Source organism: Euphorbia lathyris, chromosome 4 (genome assembly GCF_963576675.1).
Source record: "Euphorbia lathyris chromosome 4, ddEupLath1.1, whole genome shotgun sequence".
Classification (NCBI taxonomy): Eukaryota; Viridiplantae; Streptophyta; class Magnoliopsida; order Malpighiales; family Euphorbiaceae; genus Euphorbia; species Euphorbia lathyris.
The window spans coordinates 17964345-17979451 of record NC_088913.1 but is presented as its reverse complement, the minus strand read 5'-3'; the positions used below and the strand labels follow the sequence as shown (position 1 = coordinate 17979451).

Below are 15107 nucleotides of genomic sequence, written 5' to 3'. Positions count from 1 at the left end.
TGGTTTTTCATTTATTTATACCTTTCTTCAATTAGTTATTATGGTTTAATTTTTATCAGTGTGGTTTATCCTCTTTTGTAGTTTTTTTTTTATTATTGATGGCACAAATGAACAATATGACCATATTATGTTCGTTGTTGAACCATTTTCGTGGTTTATATAAACTGATCCATGATCAATATATGGAGTTTTTCGATTTCTTTCTATATGGTATGAAATGTTAGTATTTTGTTGATTTTAATTGAATTTTTATGGCATCTTTTTAGATTGGCAGGTTTTGTTCACATACAACGAGATTATCACATAAATTTTTCCGATCTTTGCATTGAATCGCAGCAATAAATCACAGTAGAAATCACATAAAAAATCATAGTAGAAATCACACACAAATTGCATAAACAAGTCTGCAGTTTGTCTTCGCGTAAGTAAAATTCCACAAGAATTGATTAAGTTATAATATACAGTATATATTAAAAATATTTTGCAAAAAATAATATTAAAAATGTCTAATTTAATAACAGATAGTATAATATAATGAGTTTAAATATGTAAATGAGACTCTCAACTGAACCAATTTTATAATTTACCTACAAATTAATCACATAAATTATAAAAATACAATTTTCATTAGATACTACTAAGATACAGTTAATATACACGGGAAAAACAAAGATTAAACAAATTATTCTAATATGAATATGAGCATTAAACAATTTGAAAATTCTAGAAGAATTTTTGAGTTCACACACCTAATTAACTCTGTATTTATTTACCAAACTTAGCCCCAAAGCAAAAACCCAAAACTAAATAACCCAAAGAAAGCCACGTCAGCAAAATTAGTAGTAACTTCGCTGACGTGTCACAATAAAAATTTACCAATAAAAAATAATAAAAAAATATAAATTGCTGGAAAAGTCTCACACGAACATAAAACCTCCCATTGGTTGCAACTCCCTTAGCTGTTGTTCTCCATAAATACATCCACTACCTAATCTCGCCCAATTCAATCCAACTTTTGCTTCTCTTTCGTCATATTCTTTGTACCAAAAGCGAGAAACCGGCCATCTTCTTCCTCTTCTTCTTCATCATCATCGGCGGGAGAACAGAATGAGCTATTACAACCAGCAACAGCCGCCTATTGGTGTTCCTCCTCCTCAAGGTATTTGATCCTTTTTGCTGAATTTTTAGTGATTTGTTGTAGTTGAGATTTATGGGGTTTTGTTGTATTTCTGTTGAATTTCATTAATTGATGGGATCTGATACTAGATGCAGATCTAAATTGCTCTACCAATTTAGGGTTTTGATTTTAATTGTGATTCGATTGATTGATTGATTGATTGTGTGTTTGAATAGGTTATCCACCGGAAGGGTATCCGAAAGACGCTTATCCACCACCGGGATATCCCCCACAAGGATATCCTCAACAAGGTTATCCTCCCCAGGGTTATCCTCAACAAGGTTATCCTCCTCCTCCTCCTTATGCTCCTCAGTATGCTCAGCCTCCGCCTCAACAAAACAATAACAGCGCTGGTTGCTTAGAAGGATGGTATGCTTTTGCTTCTCTTCCTCTCTATCTCTCTATTCGGATCTGGTTTACTCTAATTGGTTTAGTGAGTCACTAACGAGTTGACTCAGTTAGGTTTCGACTCTGGAAATACAGTTTTTTAGCCAAAAACAAGAATTGGACTTCTGGTTACGAATTTCCCGTGTTGCCCTCTAACTCATTGGGTAGTTGGAGAATGGGCAAGGGTGTTTAGGTCATTTCCTTGTTGAGTAAAATTAGACCAAGGGCTAAGTTTTTTTTATAACATAAATGGATAATTCACAAGTTTTGAGGTACTTGCTATAATATTTTATTGTCATTGTACCTCATGTGTGCTATGAATTGCTGCTTTTAATCTTTTAAGTGAAAGGGCAAAGGCATGATTTGACCCTTAATTTGTTTCTACCTTTAATTTCTTGCTCTAGTTAAAATCTTCAGTTTGGTTTGTTTTTTTACTCCAAAGAGTAGATTAGGACTGCTTGATTAGAATTTAAAAGTAGTTGTTGATAGTCGAGGGAAAAGCATCTGACATTCACTACTTACCAACAACAACATAATCAAACAGTTTAGATAACAACATTTGAACCAAATCTGTACTAATTGTTTGTGACAACAAATAAATTTTTAAGGACATCATCAAACAGTTTAGATAACAACATTTGAACCAAATCTGTACTAAATTAATTGTTTGTGACTAATAAATTTTTGACGCTTGAATACATCAAGCCCCTAAATTTGGGCAAAAAAACCCGATTGGCCTTTTAAAATTTAAAGATATCCCTTTAGTTCCCTGAACTTGTTTAATGACATAATTAACTCCCTAACTCCTACTTGGCAGCATAGGAGGAGATTTTAGCGCTGAAATGTAGGTCATTTTAACCAAGTTTAAGGAGGCCAAGATCACTTTAAATAAGTTTAAGGAGTCAATAGGTCACTTTAAGTAAGTTCGGGGCTAATGATACATCTCTAAAGTTCAAGCGGCCAATTGGTCTTTTGAGTAAAGTTCAGGGGACTTGATGTATTCAGCCAATTTTAAACTTATCAGCTCGTAAGTAGTTACATCGAGTAAAAGACATGTGGGTTTATTATTATTGTTTGTTGTTGTTGGAAGATTTTCCTTTTAAAATTGCTGATAAAATGTCTAACAACAGCTGTTTCTCAATCCTATTCAAATTTCTCCTCCATGAGCTGTAAAATGCTAAAAGGGCATATAGTGTATATGCACTATTTTTATTCTTGACTCAGTGTGGCTTGTTTCAATTTGATATCTTCAAGGGTCTACTTGTCAAAAAGTAATTAATCTGGGTCAATTTGTCAAAAAGGCTACAAGTTGGTGCACTAGATTGCATTTGGAGTTTCAACTCATAACATGAAATTGACATCTTTAGTAGTACTATTAAAGCTACTAAAATAGGCAATCTTCTTTTACGGTTGGTTTACATGTGTTTTGTTTCTTTAAGCAAATGGCAACAACTCATTTATTCTGCTACCTTTAATTATCTTTACACTGATTAGATAATTGAAGATTTAAGGTTGGGATTCCACTAATTATTAGTGCTTAATTATGTTATGCCGCTTAATCACAACTCACATTTATTCTATTTTGTGATTATTGGATGTTTGATCATACTTTTTCCTCAACACATGCAGTTTGGCTGCACTTTGTTGTTGCTGTCTGCTAGATGCCTGCTTCTGATGAGGAGAAAATACTCGGACTGGGCGGCGCGCGGGGCGACCATATCGAACTTGACAAGTGTGATGGAAATTGAATATTAATTATCTTTATTACCAATTGTTGCATTTAAATATCTCCTGTCCAGTTTTTCTTTATTTGTTTAGTATAAATTACTGTTGAACAAATAATTTGAACCTCATTTTGAGTGCAAACTCTACACTTGGTACATATCATCCTTAGGTTTGTGTGTTTTGGCCTTGTTATGTTGTGGTTGAGTTAATCTTATTATAATTTGAGATTATGTTGTTGCTTAGTTGTTAATTAGTTTAGTTGGAGTGGGTAAAGCCAGAGAGGAATATTTTCTTAGTTGCTTAGTTGTTAATTAGTTGGCAATGGCATATTCTTCTTTATGGAATTTCTTGCCGTCAAGGAAAAGATTACTTGAGTGTTTTTTGGCCTAAAGGAAAGGTGCAAGTTTTGCACTATCATAGTATGGTGGAAATATGACCTGATGTCACTAGTTAATTAAAACATCTATGTATAAGCTTCTAATTTTTGCCATTTTTGTTAATTGAGTTTTTATTCTGAAGATACGAGCATTTGAATGACCTAAATGACCAAATGAAAATTTTATCATTAAATTTAGGTTTATTAAGGGGGTGTTTGTTTTACCTACGGTTTGAACAGGAAGTCACTAACCGAACATCTAAAACATTTTTTTTAGCATAAAAAGTAGCTACTAAACACCCTCTAAATATAAGTCTTAAGATGCTTTTGAATTTCCACTTTAAAATTTTAGTAACCCTAAATATAACTGTGAATGATCAATTTGGTCATTTATAATATAAAATAACTAATAATATTGTTCAAAAAAAATTTAAGTGTAATTCCCTATTTATTTTCAAAATTTACTTATTACTATAAGTTATTTAAATATTTAATATATATTATTTAAGGAAAAATGTGAAAGACGATGAGACAAAAAATAGGAAAAATGTGAAAAACAGTACATGTGAAAAATGGTAAAAACGAAAAAAAAATATGAAAACGATAATAATATTCAAATAGAATATGTTAGGGAATTTTATACAATTTTGGATAATGATCAAATATGATACTAATGTTTTTGAAAAAGTGTTCATTTAGCCAATATATGAAATGATGCAAATTTAACTCCAATGTTTCAAAGCAATATCAAATTTAGCCTTATGTGATCGAAAATTTGAAAAAGCTTGTTTGATTGGTATTTAGGCCCTGTTCTTTATCACTTAATTTCAATAACAATCAGTTCAATTCAGTTCAGTTCAATTCAGTTCAGTTCAGCATTCAGTTTCAGCATCCAGTTTCAGTATTCAGTAATTTATCCTTATTTATTATATTATAATTATTTATATATAATTTATTATAATAATTATTATTATTTAATTTATTATTATTTATTATTATTATTATTTATAGTTTATCATTATCTATAAATTAGATAAAAGTTAAGAAATGATAGTTTATTAAAGTATATATCGTTTAATAAAAAAATTAAAACTAAAGTATGCTTCCATATTTAAAAATTAGGAATTGCACTTAAATTTATCGAATTTATCAATGTTAGAGATAAAATTGCACCATTTTAGATGTTATGGGTAAAATTACCCATGATCCAAAACGTTAGGGATATTTTTACACTGTAACCCTTAATTAGAATAAAAAGTTAAGAGTTTGTATTCATATAAAAATTTGTATTTGATTTCATAGGCTTTAAATTATATGTAAATTTGTGTTTGTATGTAATTTGTATTTTTAATTTAAATTAGACTCATTTTTATTTAATTTTATAGGCTTTTATCGAGCCAAAATTTTATCAAGCCGAGCTTTTATTTGATATTCAATTTAGTTTTATCTTTAATAATATATTTATTTATTTATTATTGATATTATTAAATTTATTAGAATCATCATTATTATTATTATAAGTTTATTAATGTCCAATATTATCAATTAAATTATTTTAAAGTCTAATATCATCATTATTGTTTAGTTCGGTTCAGTTCGGTAGTATTCAGTTAAGTTCAGTAGTATTCAGTTAAATTCAGTTCAGTTCAGTTCAGTATTCAGCAGTATTCAGTTCAGTTCAGTTCAATTCAGTTCAGTTCAGTTCAATTCAGTTCAGTTCAGTTCAGTTTTTTTCAGCAATAAAGAACAGAGCCTTACTGTCAAATCAGTTCTTTCAAACAAGTTTATCCATAAACTGAAACAGTTTCGTAAACTTTTTGTTAGTTATTTGTAACTATTCCATCCATTCATTTTTATAAGTCATTCTAACAATTGAGTTTTTTTTTTCCAAAATATAAGTCTTTTTAGTTTTCCAATAACTTTTAATTTAGTTTTCCGATCCAAACATTAAATTTTTTGTCTTGGTACATGTGTTTTTCAAAATTACAAGACTTATTCACTAACCATTACATGAGAGAGAATTTCTTTTTAGTTAACCAATGCAAATTCATTAATTTCACTCTATATTAATTGTATTTCTTAATTTATGTGAAACAACCTAGAATGACTTATATTTTGGAATGGAGGGAGTATATTAATAACACAGTAAATATTTTAAATAGAAAAAAAAAAGAAATTGTGATTATATGTGGAAGATTTAGTTGGTAATTTTTTAACAAGTTTTTTTTATAACTGTGTTAGTAACATATTAAATATCTTAGACATGATTTGGTGTGACAGTTAAATAATAACCAAACAAGCCTTTGCAAATTTTCCGCAACGGGCTAAAACTGATATTGCTTGAAAACATTATGGTTAAATTTGGACCATTTTGTACGTTAAGACTAAATTCGCAATTCACCAAAAATATTAAAGTTAAATTTGACCACTATCCGTACAATTTTTTATTCTCATTGGATGGAACTGATTCGACTTGGGTTTCATCAGTTAACTATTTGTATTTGCTGCTTTAAATTTATTGGATCACAGCTATTACTTGTTGTTCAATACTAAATATACATGAACCCTAGATAACATGATAATTAATACCCCATATATATATATATATATATATAGTAAAACCTCTATATAGGAATACTCTATATAGGAATAACCTCTATTTTATTATAAAAAAATTTGGTCCCAACTTAGGCCAGTTATAAATAGGAATAACCTCCAAAACGTTATTTGTTATACATTTTTCAAGTCCCGCCTTTAGAAACTATGTCTCTATATAGTAATAATTATATATATATATATATATAAAGAATTCAAACTAAATTATAAAATATAAAAAATCTATTGAAATTATCTATGAGTTGGAAACACAAGCTACAACTTGAAATTATAAATATTTAGTATTCTCATTGATGTTTACATTTTTTCCATAAAACTCTTCCAATTATATATATATTGAAAACCTAAACTCTAAATTGAAATTCTAAATATTTAATTTGTTCCATTAATGTCTATTGTTATACATTATATATAAACCATGTATGCATATGATAATCTTAACCAATTTCAAGTGGTATTATGTGTTCAGAAATTTTATTATACCAAACTCTATTTAGTAATAACCTCTCAATTGTTATACAAATAGCCCGGTCCCAAGTGTATTCCTATATAGAGGTTTTACTGTATATATATATATATATATATATATATATATATATATATACCAATGTTCACATGGACCCTTTGGTCATTCACTGTTAGATAGACTATATATACCATCAGTAGTGTTCACGTGGACCTTGATGACCAAATGAATTTGACCATTCACCATTATAATTTATATCTAGATATAACGGTGAATGACCAAATTCATTTGTCCATCAATGTCTATGTGAACACTACTGTATATACCAGATACACCTATCATCATCATAACATACTTAGTTTGAATTGAATTAGTTAATAATTATAGTGTCAGTTTTCATTGGATGAAATTGATTCAATTTGGATTTTTTTGAATGAATGAATAAATATTATAAATCAACTTAAATCAATAGCCAATAGGCTTACAATCGATTTAGGGATAATATCCGTTATTGTAGTATTACAGGATGATAGTCCTAGTCTAGCAATAACGTCTACCACACTGTTTCAATTTGGATTTTATCTGTTAACTATTTGCGTTTAATGTTTTTCGCATTTTTACCATTTTTCATATTTTTGTGTTTTTTTTACATTTTTTTTATATTTTTACCTTTTTTCATGTTTTTCCATTTTCTAAGTTTTTACGTTTTTCACATTTTTATCGTTTTCATCTTTTTATCATTTTCATGTTTTTTTTTGTCGTTTTTCACATTTTATTGTTTTTACTGTTTTCATGTTCTTTCCGTATTTCACATTTTTACCGTTTTTATGTGAAATATGAAACAAAATTGTCAATAGATATGAACGGATTAGTTTTAGAATCAAAGAAAATATTAGTTATGGAATAAGTATTCTAGGAATACTTATTCCACCAAATGATATTGATTCTCTAGGAATAATTGTTATGTTCCTAGTGTATTCCTGAATCAAAATATCACCTAAGTTTAATCAACAAAATTTGAATAAATCAAGAGTCTTGTAAATGTGGTTTTATTTTTTCTTTTTGTTTTGGATAAATAATTTATTAGTTCTTAGATTTTTATCTAACACATTATTTAGTCTGTGTACTATAATAGCATACTATTTAATCTGTAACTTTTATTTTATTTTATAATTAATCTCTCAAATATTAAAATATTAAAATAATTTAATTCCTCTATAAGAAAATAATTGTTGAATGGAACAACAGTTAATAACTAAATAGTATGTTATTAAAATACGAGAAAAATATAAGTACTAATAAATTATTTAACGTTTTGTTTATATCGTTAATTTACCAACATGCCAAAAAGTATGGTAGCTTTATAAAAGAGAAACACCAATATTGGAAAGAAATTGCAAAAATAAAAAAAGATGTAAGAAAATGATGAATTGGTATAGTTTTAGTAAATTAGTAACATGGGATGTTTTCAATTCTTAACTGAATTTGTCTCTGTCTTGGAAAGTGGCCAAATGGGCTTTCCTTGTTTTACCAAATATTTTTTTTAATAGAAATTGGGACGAGACAGAACTTGAACGGGGTGAGCACCCATGGCCCAAGAACTGATAAACCCGCAATATATTAATAAAATAAAAAATGAATGTTTGAACAAGAGAAGAGAAAGGAGAACAAACAAAAAGAAGGGGGGGAGAAAAGTTTAGAAGAGTCAAGAAAAACGCAAATGAGAAATACTACAAATGTCATCATTGATAAACCTGTGGCAAAAAGCAGGAGCTGAAGGCCACCAATTGATCACTGAGGAAGAGACTCCAAACTTAGCCAGCGCATCAGCAACTCTATTTCCTTCCCTAAAGATGTGAGAAAAAAAATGTTCATCCTAGAGCAAATGCTGAGACAATGCAACCACTCTTGACGAATACTCCAAGGAACATCCATGGAACGATGTCTAAGCAGATTAACAACGTACAATGAGTCTGACTCAACCTAAAGCTGATGCCAATTTTTCTCCCAAGCAAGTTCAATTGCGAAAATAGCGGCTCTCAATTCAGCCATATAAGCAAAAGAAGGAGGGGTAGAAAAAGCAAAACAGCCTTTGGGAAATCCTCGATAGATGCGAAAAATACCTCCCGCTCCTGCCTCGCCTAGAGTGCCAAAAGCAGAGCCGTCCACATTGACTTTAACCTAGCCCGGAGGAGGTTTAAGCCAATGGACCGGAATAATGTTGGGAGCCGGGGGCGGCCTAGGAGAAGCCAGAAGACGTGATAAGATACCATCATCTCTCCTTGAAGAGCAAAAACCTTTAGAAGTGGCAGAGGACTCTCGAATCATTCGAAAGAGGGTGATCTTCGAGTGCTGAATAAAAGGAGAAACTTCCTTAAAGATTGCTTCATTCATGCAATGCCAGATTAACCAGATGCAAGTGACAGTTGCAACACGCCAGATCAACGACACCTAGAAGCCAAAATGAATGCTACAAAGAGAGCTGAGGAAGTGGATGAATTGGGAATAACGAGGCAAAGAGCAGTAAAAATGAATCTCAAGGGCCCTCCAAAGAGAATCTGCAAAAGAACAGCTAATGAATAAGTGGTTAATGGATTCAGCATCCCTACCACAAAGAACACAGCGAGAGGCAAAGGAGAATCCAAGACGCTGCAGGAGGTCGTGAGTCGGAATCCGACCATGCAAAACTCTCCAGAAAGTGAAGGAATGAGAAGGGGGAGTATGAGAATTCCAAACAAATTTATACCAGTCCACCGAGGAGGAACTAGGACTGATAATCGAATAGTAATCTTTGGCAGAGAAAATACCATTCATAGAGGGCTGCCAAGCACAGAAATCAAGATCATCTATACCTCTGTGAATAGAACGAATACTGTCTTGAACAACCGAAGGAAGATTACCTAAGTTAAGCCACTCCGAATTTACCAAAAAATCATCAACAGAATTAAAGCGTGAACGCTTATCCTGATGATCAAGACCCAATCTGTCCGCCACCGATGGTACTATCCACCTATCCGTCCAGAAATTAAGCGAAGAAGACTGGCCAATCCACCAAAAGGTCTGGTCCCAAATGGAAGAATAAACAAACTTACAAGAAGACCAAATCGAGGAAGGAGCAATGGTAGCTTTAGGCAAACCAGAGACAGCCATAAATCTAGATTTCATCAGAGAAAGAGCTAGACTGGTACCTTGAATCAATTCCCAACACATCTTGTCCAAGAGAGCCTGGTTAAAGATCCTAAGGTCCTTAATGCCCAAACCACCCCCTTCCAAACTTTTGCAACAAGTCTGCCAGGGAACCGTGATTAGTTTCCTTTGATCGATACAACCCGTCCAACGGAAGTTCCTAACACTTCTATTGAGCTTATTCAACAATCCCACTAGCCACTTATAGATCAAGAATGAGTGAACCGGAGAACCAGTAATAGCAGATTTAATTAGAGTTAAACGCCCTGCAAAGGAGAGAGAGCTACCTTTCCACTTGCTAAATTGAGAGAGAAATTTGTCAGTGAGACTGCTGAGATGACGAACCCTAGGAGCTCCTTTGAATAGAGGGACTCCTAAGTAATTGAAAGGGAGAGACTCCAAACAGATGCCAAGGCAGTGAGCAAGACGAACCCTTCTCGGAGGACTTACCTGAGAACCAAAAAAGATAGCAGATTTGTCCCAACTAACCTGCTGACCGGATATCTGTTCATAGAGCAGGAAGAAATCCTTGAGAGTATGCAAGTTACTCAAGGATGCCACTCCAAAAATGAGCATGTCATCAGCAAAAAGAAGATGAGAGGGAAAAGAATTTCCTCTAGAATAATACATGGGAGAATAAGAACCCTCCCTCACCATCTTATCAAGCCAACGAGAGAAAAAATCCTCAGCAATGTCAAACAAAAGATGGGAGAGGGGGTCCCCTTGTCTAACCCCTCTAGAACAAGAAAAATAACCCTTTGGAGAACCATTAATCATCACAGAAATATGAGAAGAAGGCAGAATGTTTAGGATCCAATCCCTGAAAGTGAGAGAAAAACCGAAAGAATCTAACACAGCCAAGAGGAAGTTCCAATCTAAAGTATCAAAAGCCTTACGAATATCAATTTTTAAGGCCATGTGTCCACCAAAACGTTTTCTGTCAAGCATATTAACTCCCTCAGAAGCTAAGGCAATGCACTGATGTATGATTCTACATTTAAGGAAACCATACTGGTTGGGAGAGACAATCCTTGCTGCAATAACTGCAAGGCGATCAGCAAGAATTTTTGAGATGATTTTAAAACCAAAGTTACTCATCACAATTGGACGAAAATTTTCAATTCTGTCAGCTTCAGCAACTTTAGGAATTAGAGCCATATAATACTAGAGTTTAAACCAGGAAGGATGCAACCATGATCAAAGAAAGCCTGAACCATATTGCAAACATCCTTCCCTATAATATCCCAAAAGAATCGATAAAAAATTCCCCCAAAACCATCAGGGCCAGGGGCACTATCAGGATCCATAGAAAAGACCGTGCCTTTAATAGTTTCAATGGAAGGTTTAGAAGTTAATTACTCATTTTCCAAAGAAGTTACTAAGTTGGGAATTACCTCATTAATTGCATAAAGATCAACAAGTTCCCTGGAACTACGAAAGAGATTAGAGAAATACTCAACTACATGATCAGATAATCTAACCGTGTCAGAAGTGGGACCCTCATCTCCGATCCTCAAATGATGAATGTCGGCCCATGTCTTTCTAACTCTAGCAGACCTTTGAAAAAAACTAGTGTTCCGATCTCCCTCTTTAAGCCATTTAACACGGCTTTGCTCTCTATACATCATCTCCTGCCGAAGAAGCTGTAAATCAAGGTTGGAACAGGCGGCAGAAGCAGCATTACTCAACTCTAGAGAATCACCCTGTTCAGAAATTTGCTTTTGAATATTAGCAAGATGAGCTTCATCCAGGTGGATATTAGAATCAATTCTGCCAAACACGTTTTTATTCCAATCCCTGAGAATAGGCCTAAGGGTGCGAAGTTTATGACATAATAGTTGAGCAGGAGGGAGAAAGATGTGGGATGTAGTCCAGTGATTAGCAATAACCCCCTTTAAGGAATCATTAGTGGTCCACAGTGCATGGAATCTGAACCTAGCAATCATTTGATCCCCAAGCCTGCATTGAAGGAGCATCGGGCAATGATCAGAACTATACCTTGCCAAAGCCGAGCAAGAGATAGAGTCCCAAGAATCCAAAAAGCCCTCAGACACTAAAGCTCTATACAGTCTACATTCAACATGAGCGGCCCCATGTCGACCATTGGACCAAGTAAACCTCTGACCCAAAGTATCAATATCAATAAGATCACAATCATCAATAAAATTCCTGAATTCCCTACAGGATCCAGCAGCAGGAGGGGAACCAAGCTTCTCATGAGAGCCCGTAATAGCATTGAAATCCCCAAACACCAACCAATTATTATTTGAAAAGGCACAACTATAAAGAGATGACCACAACTCCCTTCTTTCCGAAGCCAGGTTACTACCATAAACAAAAGAAATCAAAAAAGACTTATCACCCAGCTGGTGTTGAACAGTAACATGTTGGGCATGAGAAGAATGAAGAGAAAGAGAAGAAGCATCCCTAGATAAAAGCCAAAGAGTCGGCGAATCTTTATCATTCCAGGCAAAGAGAGAAAGACCCAGAGATCTCCAAAACCAATCAGCAGTGTCACTAAAACAAACAAGAGGTTCTGCAAGACACAAAAAAATCAGGACGATGTTGTTGGCACAGAAGCTTCAGGGCTCGTTTAGTGCGATCATTACCGATGCCCCTACAATTCCAAAATAACACAATCATTGAAACCGCACTGGCGGCTTGCTATGCCGTTTACCACTGACCTCAATGGGAATATTGTTATCTTTGTGCTTCTTCCTTTTCTGGACTTTAGACCAAGTCGTTTCCTCTGTATCATTAACCACCTGCAAACTGTCACTGTTTTTTGAATGCTCAATGATTTGCAAATTAGGAAATTCAGAAGCCTGAGGATTGGGGTGAGAAGTTTGACAACCCAAGACCCTCATCTCTTTATCAAGTTGATAAGATGGAAAACCAAGAGAAGGAGAGGCGGGGGCCGTGCCAGAATCAGAATCAAGAACTGGTTCACTAATCTTGACAGAACTATGAAGTACCATCTGCCAGTCACAATTGTTAGTTTTGTCAGACTCAACAATGTCAGGAGCCCCTTTAGAGGATTCTCCAGTATCAATGTGAACTCCATGCTTCTGTTGCCAAATTCGAGTAACTGACCTACCTCGGGGCTCGGGGGATCCCATCTTTTGCTTCCCATTTCTTTGCTTTGTGACAACATGTTCTTCACGATGAAGATTCCTCCTACAAGCTCCAGCAGAATGACCAATGGAATGACAAATGGAGCATAAGTCAGGAAGAAATCATTAAGAATTGAAAAATTAGGTGTAAGACCAATCATCCTTATCCTATAGTTCCAACATCAACGCCTTAAGCAAGCGGAATCGAAGGGGTTGGTTGAAAGGTAAGGATAGGTAAGAGCTCCCCGAAGCGCTACCTGCAGGGGCCGCATGCATATTCTTTGAATTGAAGTGAGGGCCCGGGCTCGTGTCTTTCTGTGCATCGGTGCCTGGTTTCAGGATTCTTGGCAGAAGCCGGTGAGATCGCGTTCTTCACTTAACTAGTGTACAAAGTCCTCCAGCTTTTCATACTTTTGGAGACTCAGAAAGAACTGAAAAATAGAAATAAGCACATCACCCTATGAGATCCATGATCGAGACCAAATAGCTCAAGGGGAGGTCTGAGCCCGAGGTGATTCTTGTTATGGAAAGTAATAATTTAAATAATTTCTTCATTGTTCTTAAAATATTTTAAGAACTATGTCTTAAAAATTAGGAGTCTAAAATATATTTTTTATAATTTATAAATTGGAATATAGAATTTATAAATTAAGGTATAAATAATACTTTGTTTTATGATATATAGAAAATAGTGATATATTGAGAATTAAGTTTTATAGTAATTATTCTTTAAAAAAAGTTGTATAGTATTATTTAATCATAATTTTATAATTAAATATGATTTATATACTACTTGGTTTTTTTTTCATTTGATGGAATGATATAAGCTTTTTTTTTAAAAAAAAATTGTATTTTATTTTACATGAATTTATAAATCTAAAATATATGTAGGCAATAGGAGGGTAAATTATATTTTTGGTATTCAGGGCCGGTCCTTATAATTTAGGGACTAGGCAAAATAAGCAATAAGGATTATTTTAATATAAAATCTACTAATTAAAGTATAAAGGTTGGATAAACTTTTTAATTTTTTTTAATCAATGGGTTTTTGAAAAAAAACTTTCATATATACATATAATACTAAAAATTTGGCCCCTTTCAACTCTGGACACTAGGTCGGCGCATCCCGAGCCTAGGCCGGCGCTGTCAATGCTTAGCACTAGCATGTTTCAAATGCTTAACCTTCAAGTTTACACATAATTATAATTTGAATTTAATGGCTATCTTAGTCAACTGTTAAAAAAAGCAAAACACTTATTTTTGATCTATAAACTAAAATTTCAAAATCAATTAAGATTAAAATCATCTATTAAATCTCTAAACTAAAAAAAATCATAAATTGAATTTTTATCCCATCTTAAAATCAGAAACTATAACTATTTGATATAGATTGTAATGATATTTGCGTTGACTCAAAATGGATTTGGAGAAAGACTTTGAATGATTTTTTATGAGGATCCAATTGATGGTTTTTGCTTAGAACGGTGACTCAATTGACTGATTGAAGATTTTGATAGTTTTAGGTCCTAATTGACTTTGAAGTTTTAGTTTGGAAATCCAGATAAATATTATGTCTTTTAAAAAATATATCATTATGTTATTTTTTTTATATAATATTGTATACAAAAGTTCGGGAGAAGAATATATTTTTAAATTCGGCGAAATATTTGTGTTATAGTTTGAATTCGGCAAAATATTTGATTTTTTTATCCAACCCGTACAAAATACAATATATTCTTTTTTTAATTCACGTTTAATCATATGTTTGTGATCGGTTACGAGTAATAAAATGACGCACATGTGAAGTGAAATGTACATGAGAAAATTCATGACCGAGAAGATAATTTGATGTTAATTTCTCCAATTGATTAAACTTGTCAACGTTAGGGATAAAATTGTTTTTGACTGCCGACATTAAGGATAAAATTGCACAATTTTAGATATTAGGGTAAAATTGTAAAAGTTAGGGGTATTTTTATACTTTATTCCAAAGTAAAAAATCCATTTAAATTATTGTTTTTTTTATAGAGTTTATATTATTTGTTATTTTATTTTATTTTT

The 15107-nt window shown here is 32.8% G+C and overlaps 1 protein-coding gene across 1 annotated transcript; it reads left to right on the top strand.

The window, feature by feature from the left end:
- The first annotated feature begins 933 nt into the window (after positions 1–933).
- Positions 934–3467, top strand: LOC136226936 (cysteine-rich and transmembrane domain-containing protein WIH2-like). The gene is made up of 3 exons (XM_066015631.1): positions 934–1159; positions 1354–1546; positions 3194–3467. The coding sequence occupies exons 1-3, from the start codon at positions 1108–1110 to the stop codon at positions 3237–3239; spliced, it is 291 nt and encodes a 96-aa protein (XP_065871703.1). The 5' UTR covers positions 934–1107; the 3' UTR covers positions 3240–3467.
- The last annotated feature ends 11640 nt before the right edge of the window (positions 3468–15107 follow it).

Bases quoted from the DNA above. Each gene is read 5' to 3' on its own strand.
- LOC136226936 (XM_066015631.1), top strand. From the start codon at position 1,108: ATGAGCTATTACAACCAGCAACAGCCGCCTATTGGTGTTCCTCCTCCT. The intron at 1,160-1,353 runs GTATTTGATCCT...GTGTTTGAATAG, and splicing joins TGGTGTTCCTCCTCCTCAAG to GTTATCCACCGGAAGGGTAT. The intron at 1,547-3,193 runs GTATGCTTTTGC...CAACACATGCAG, and splicing joins GCTGGTTGCTTAGAAGGATG to TTTGGCTGCACTTTGTTGTT.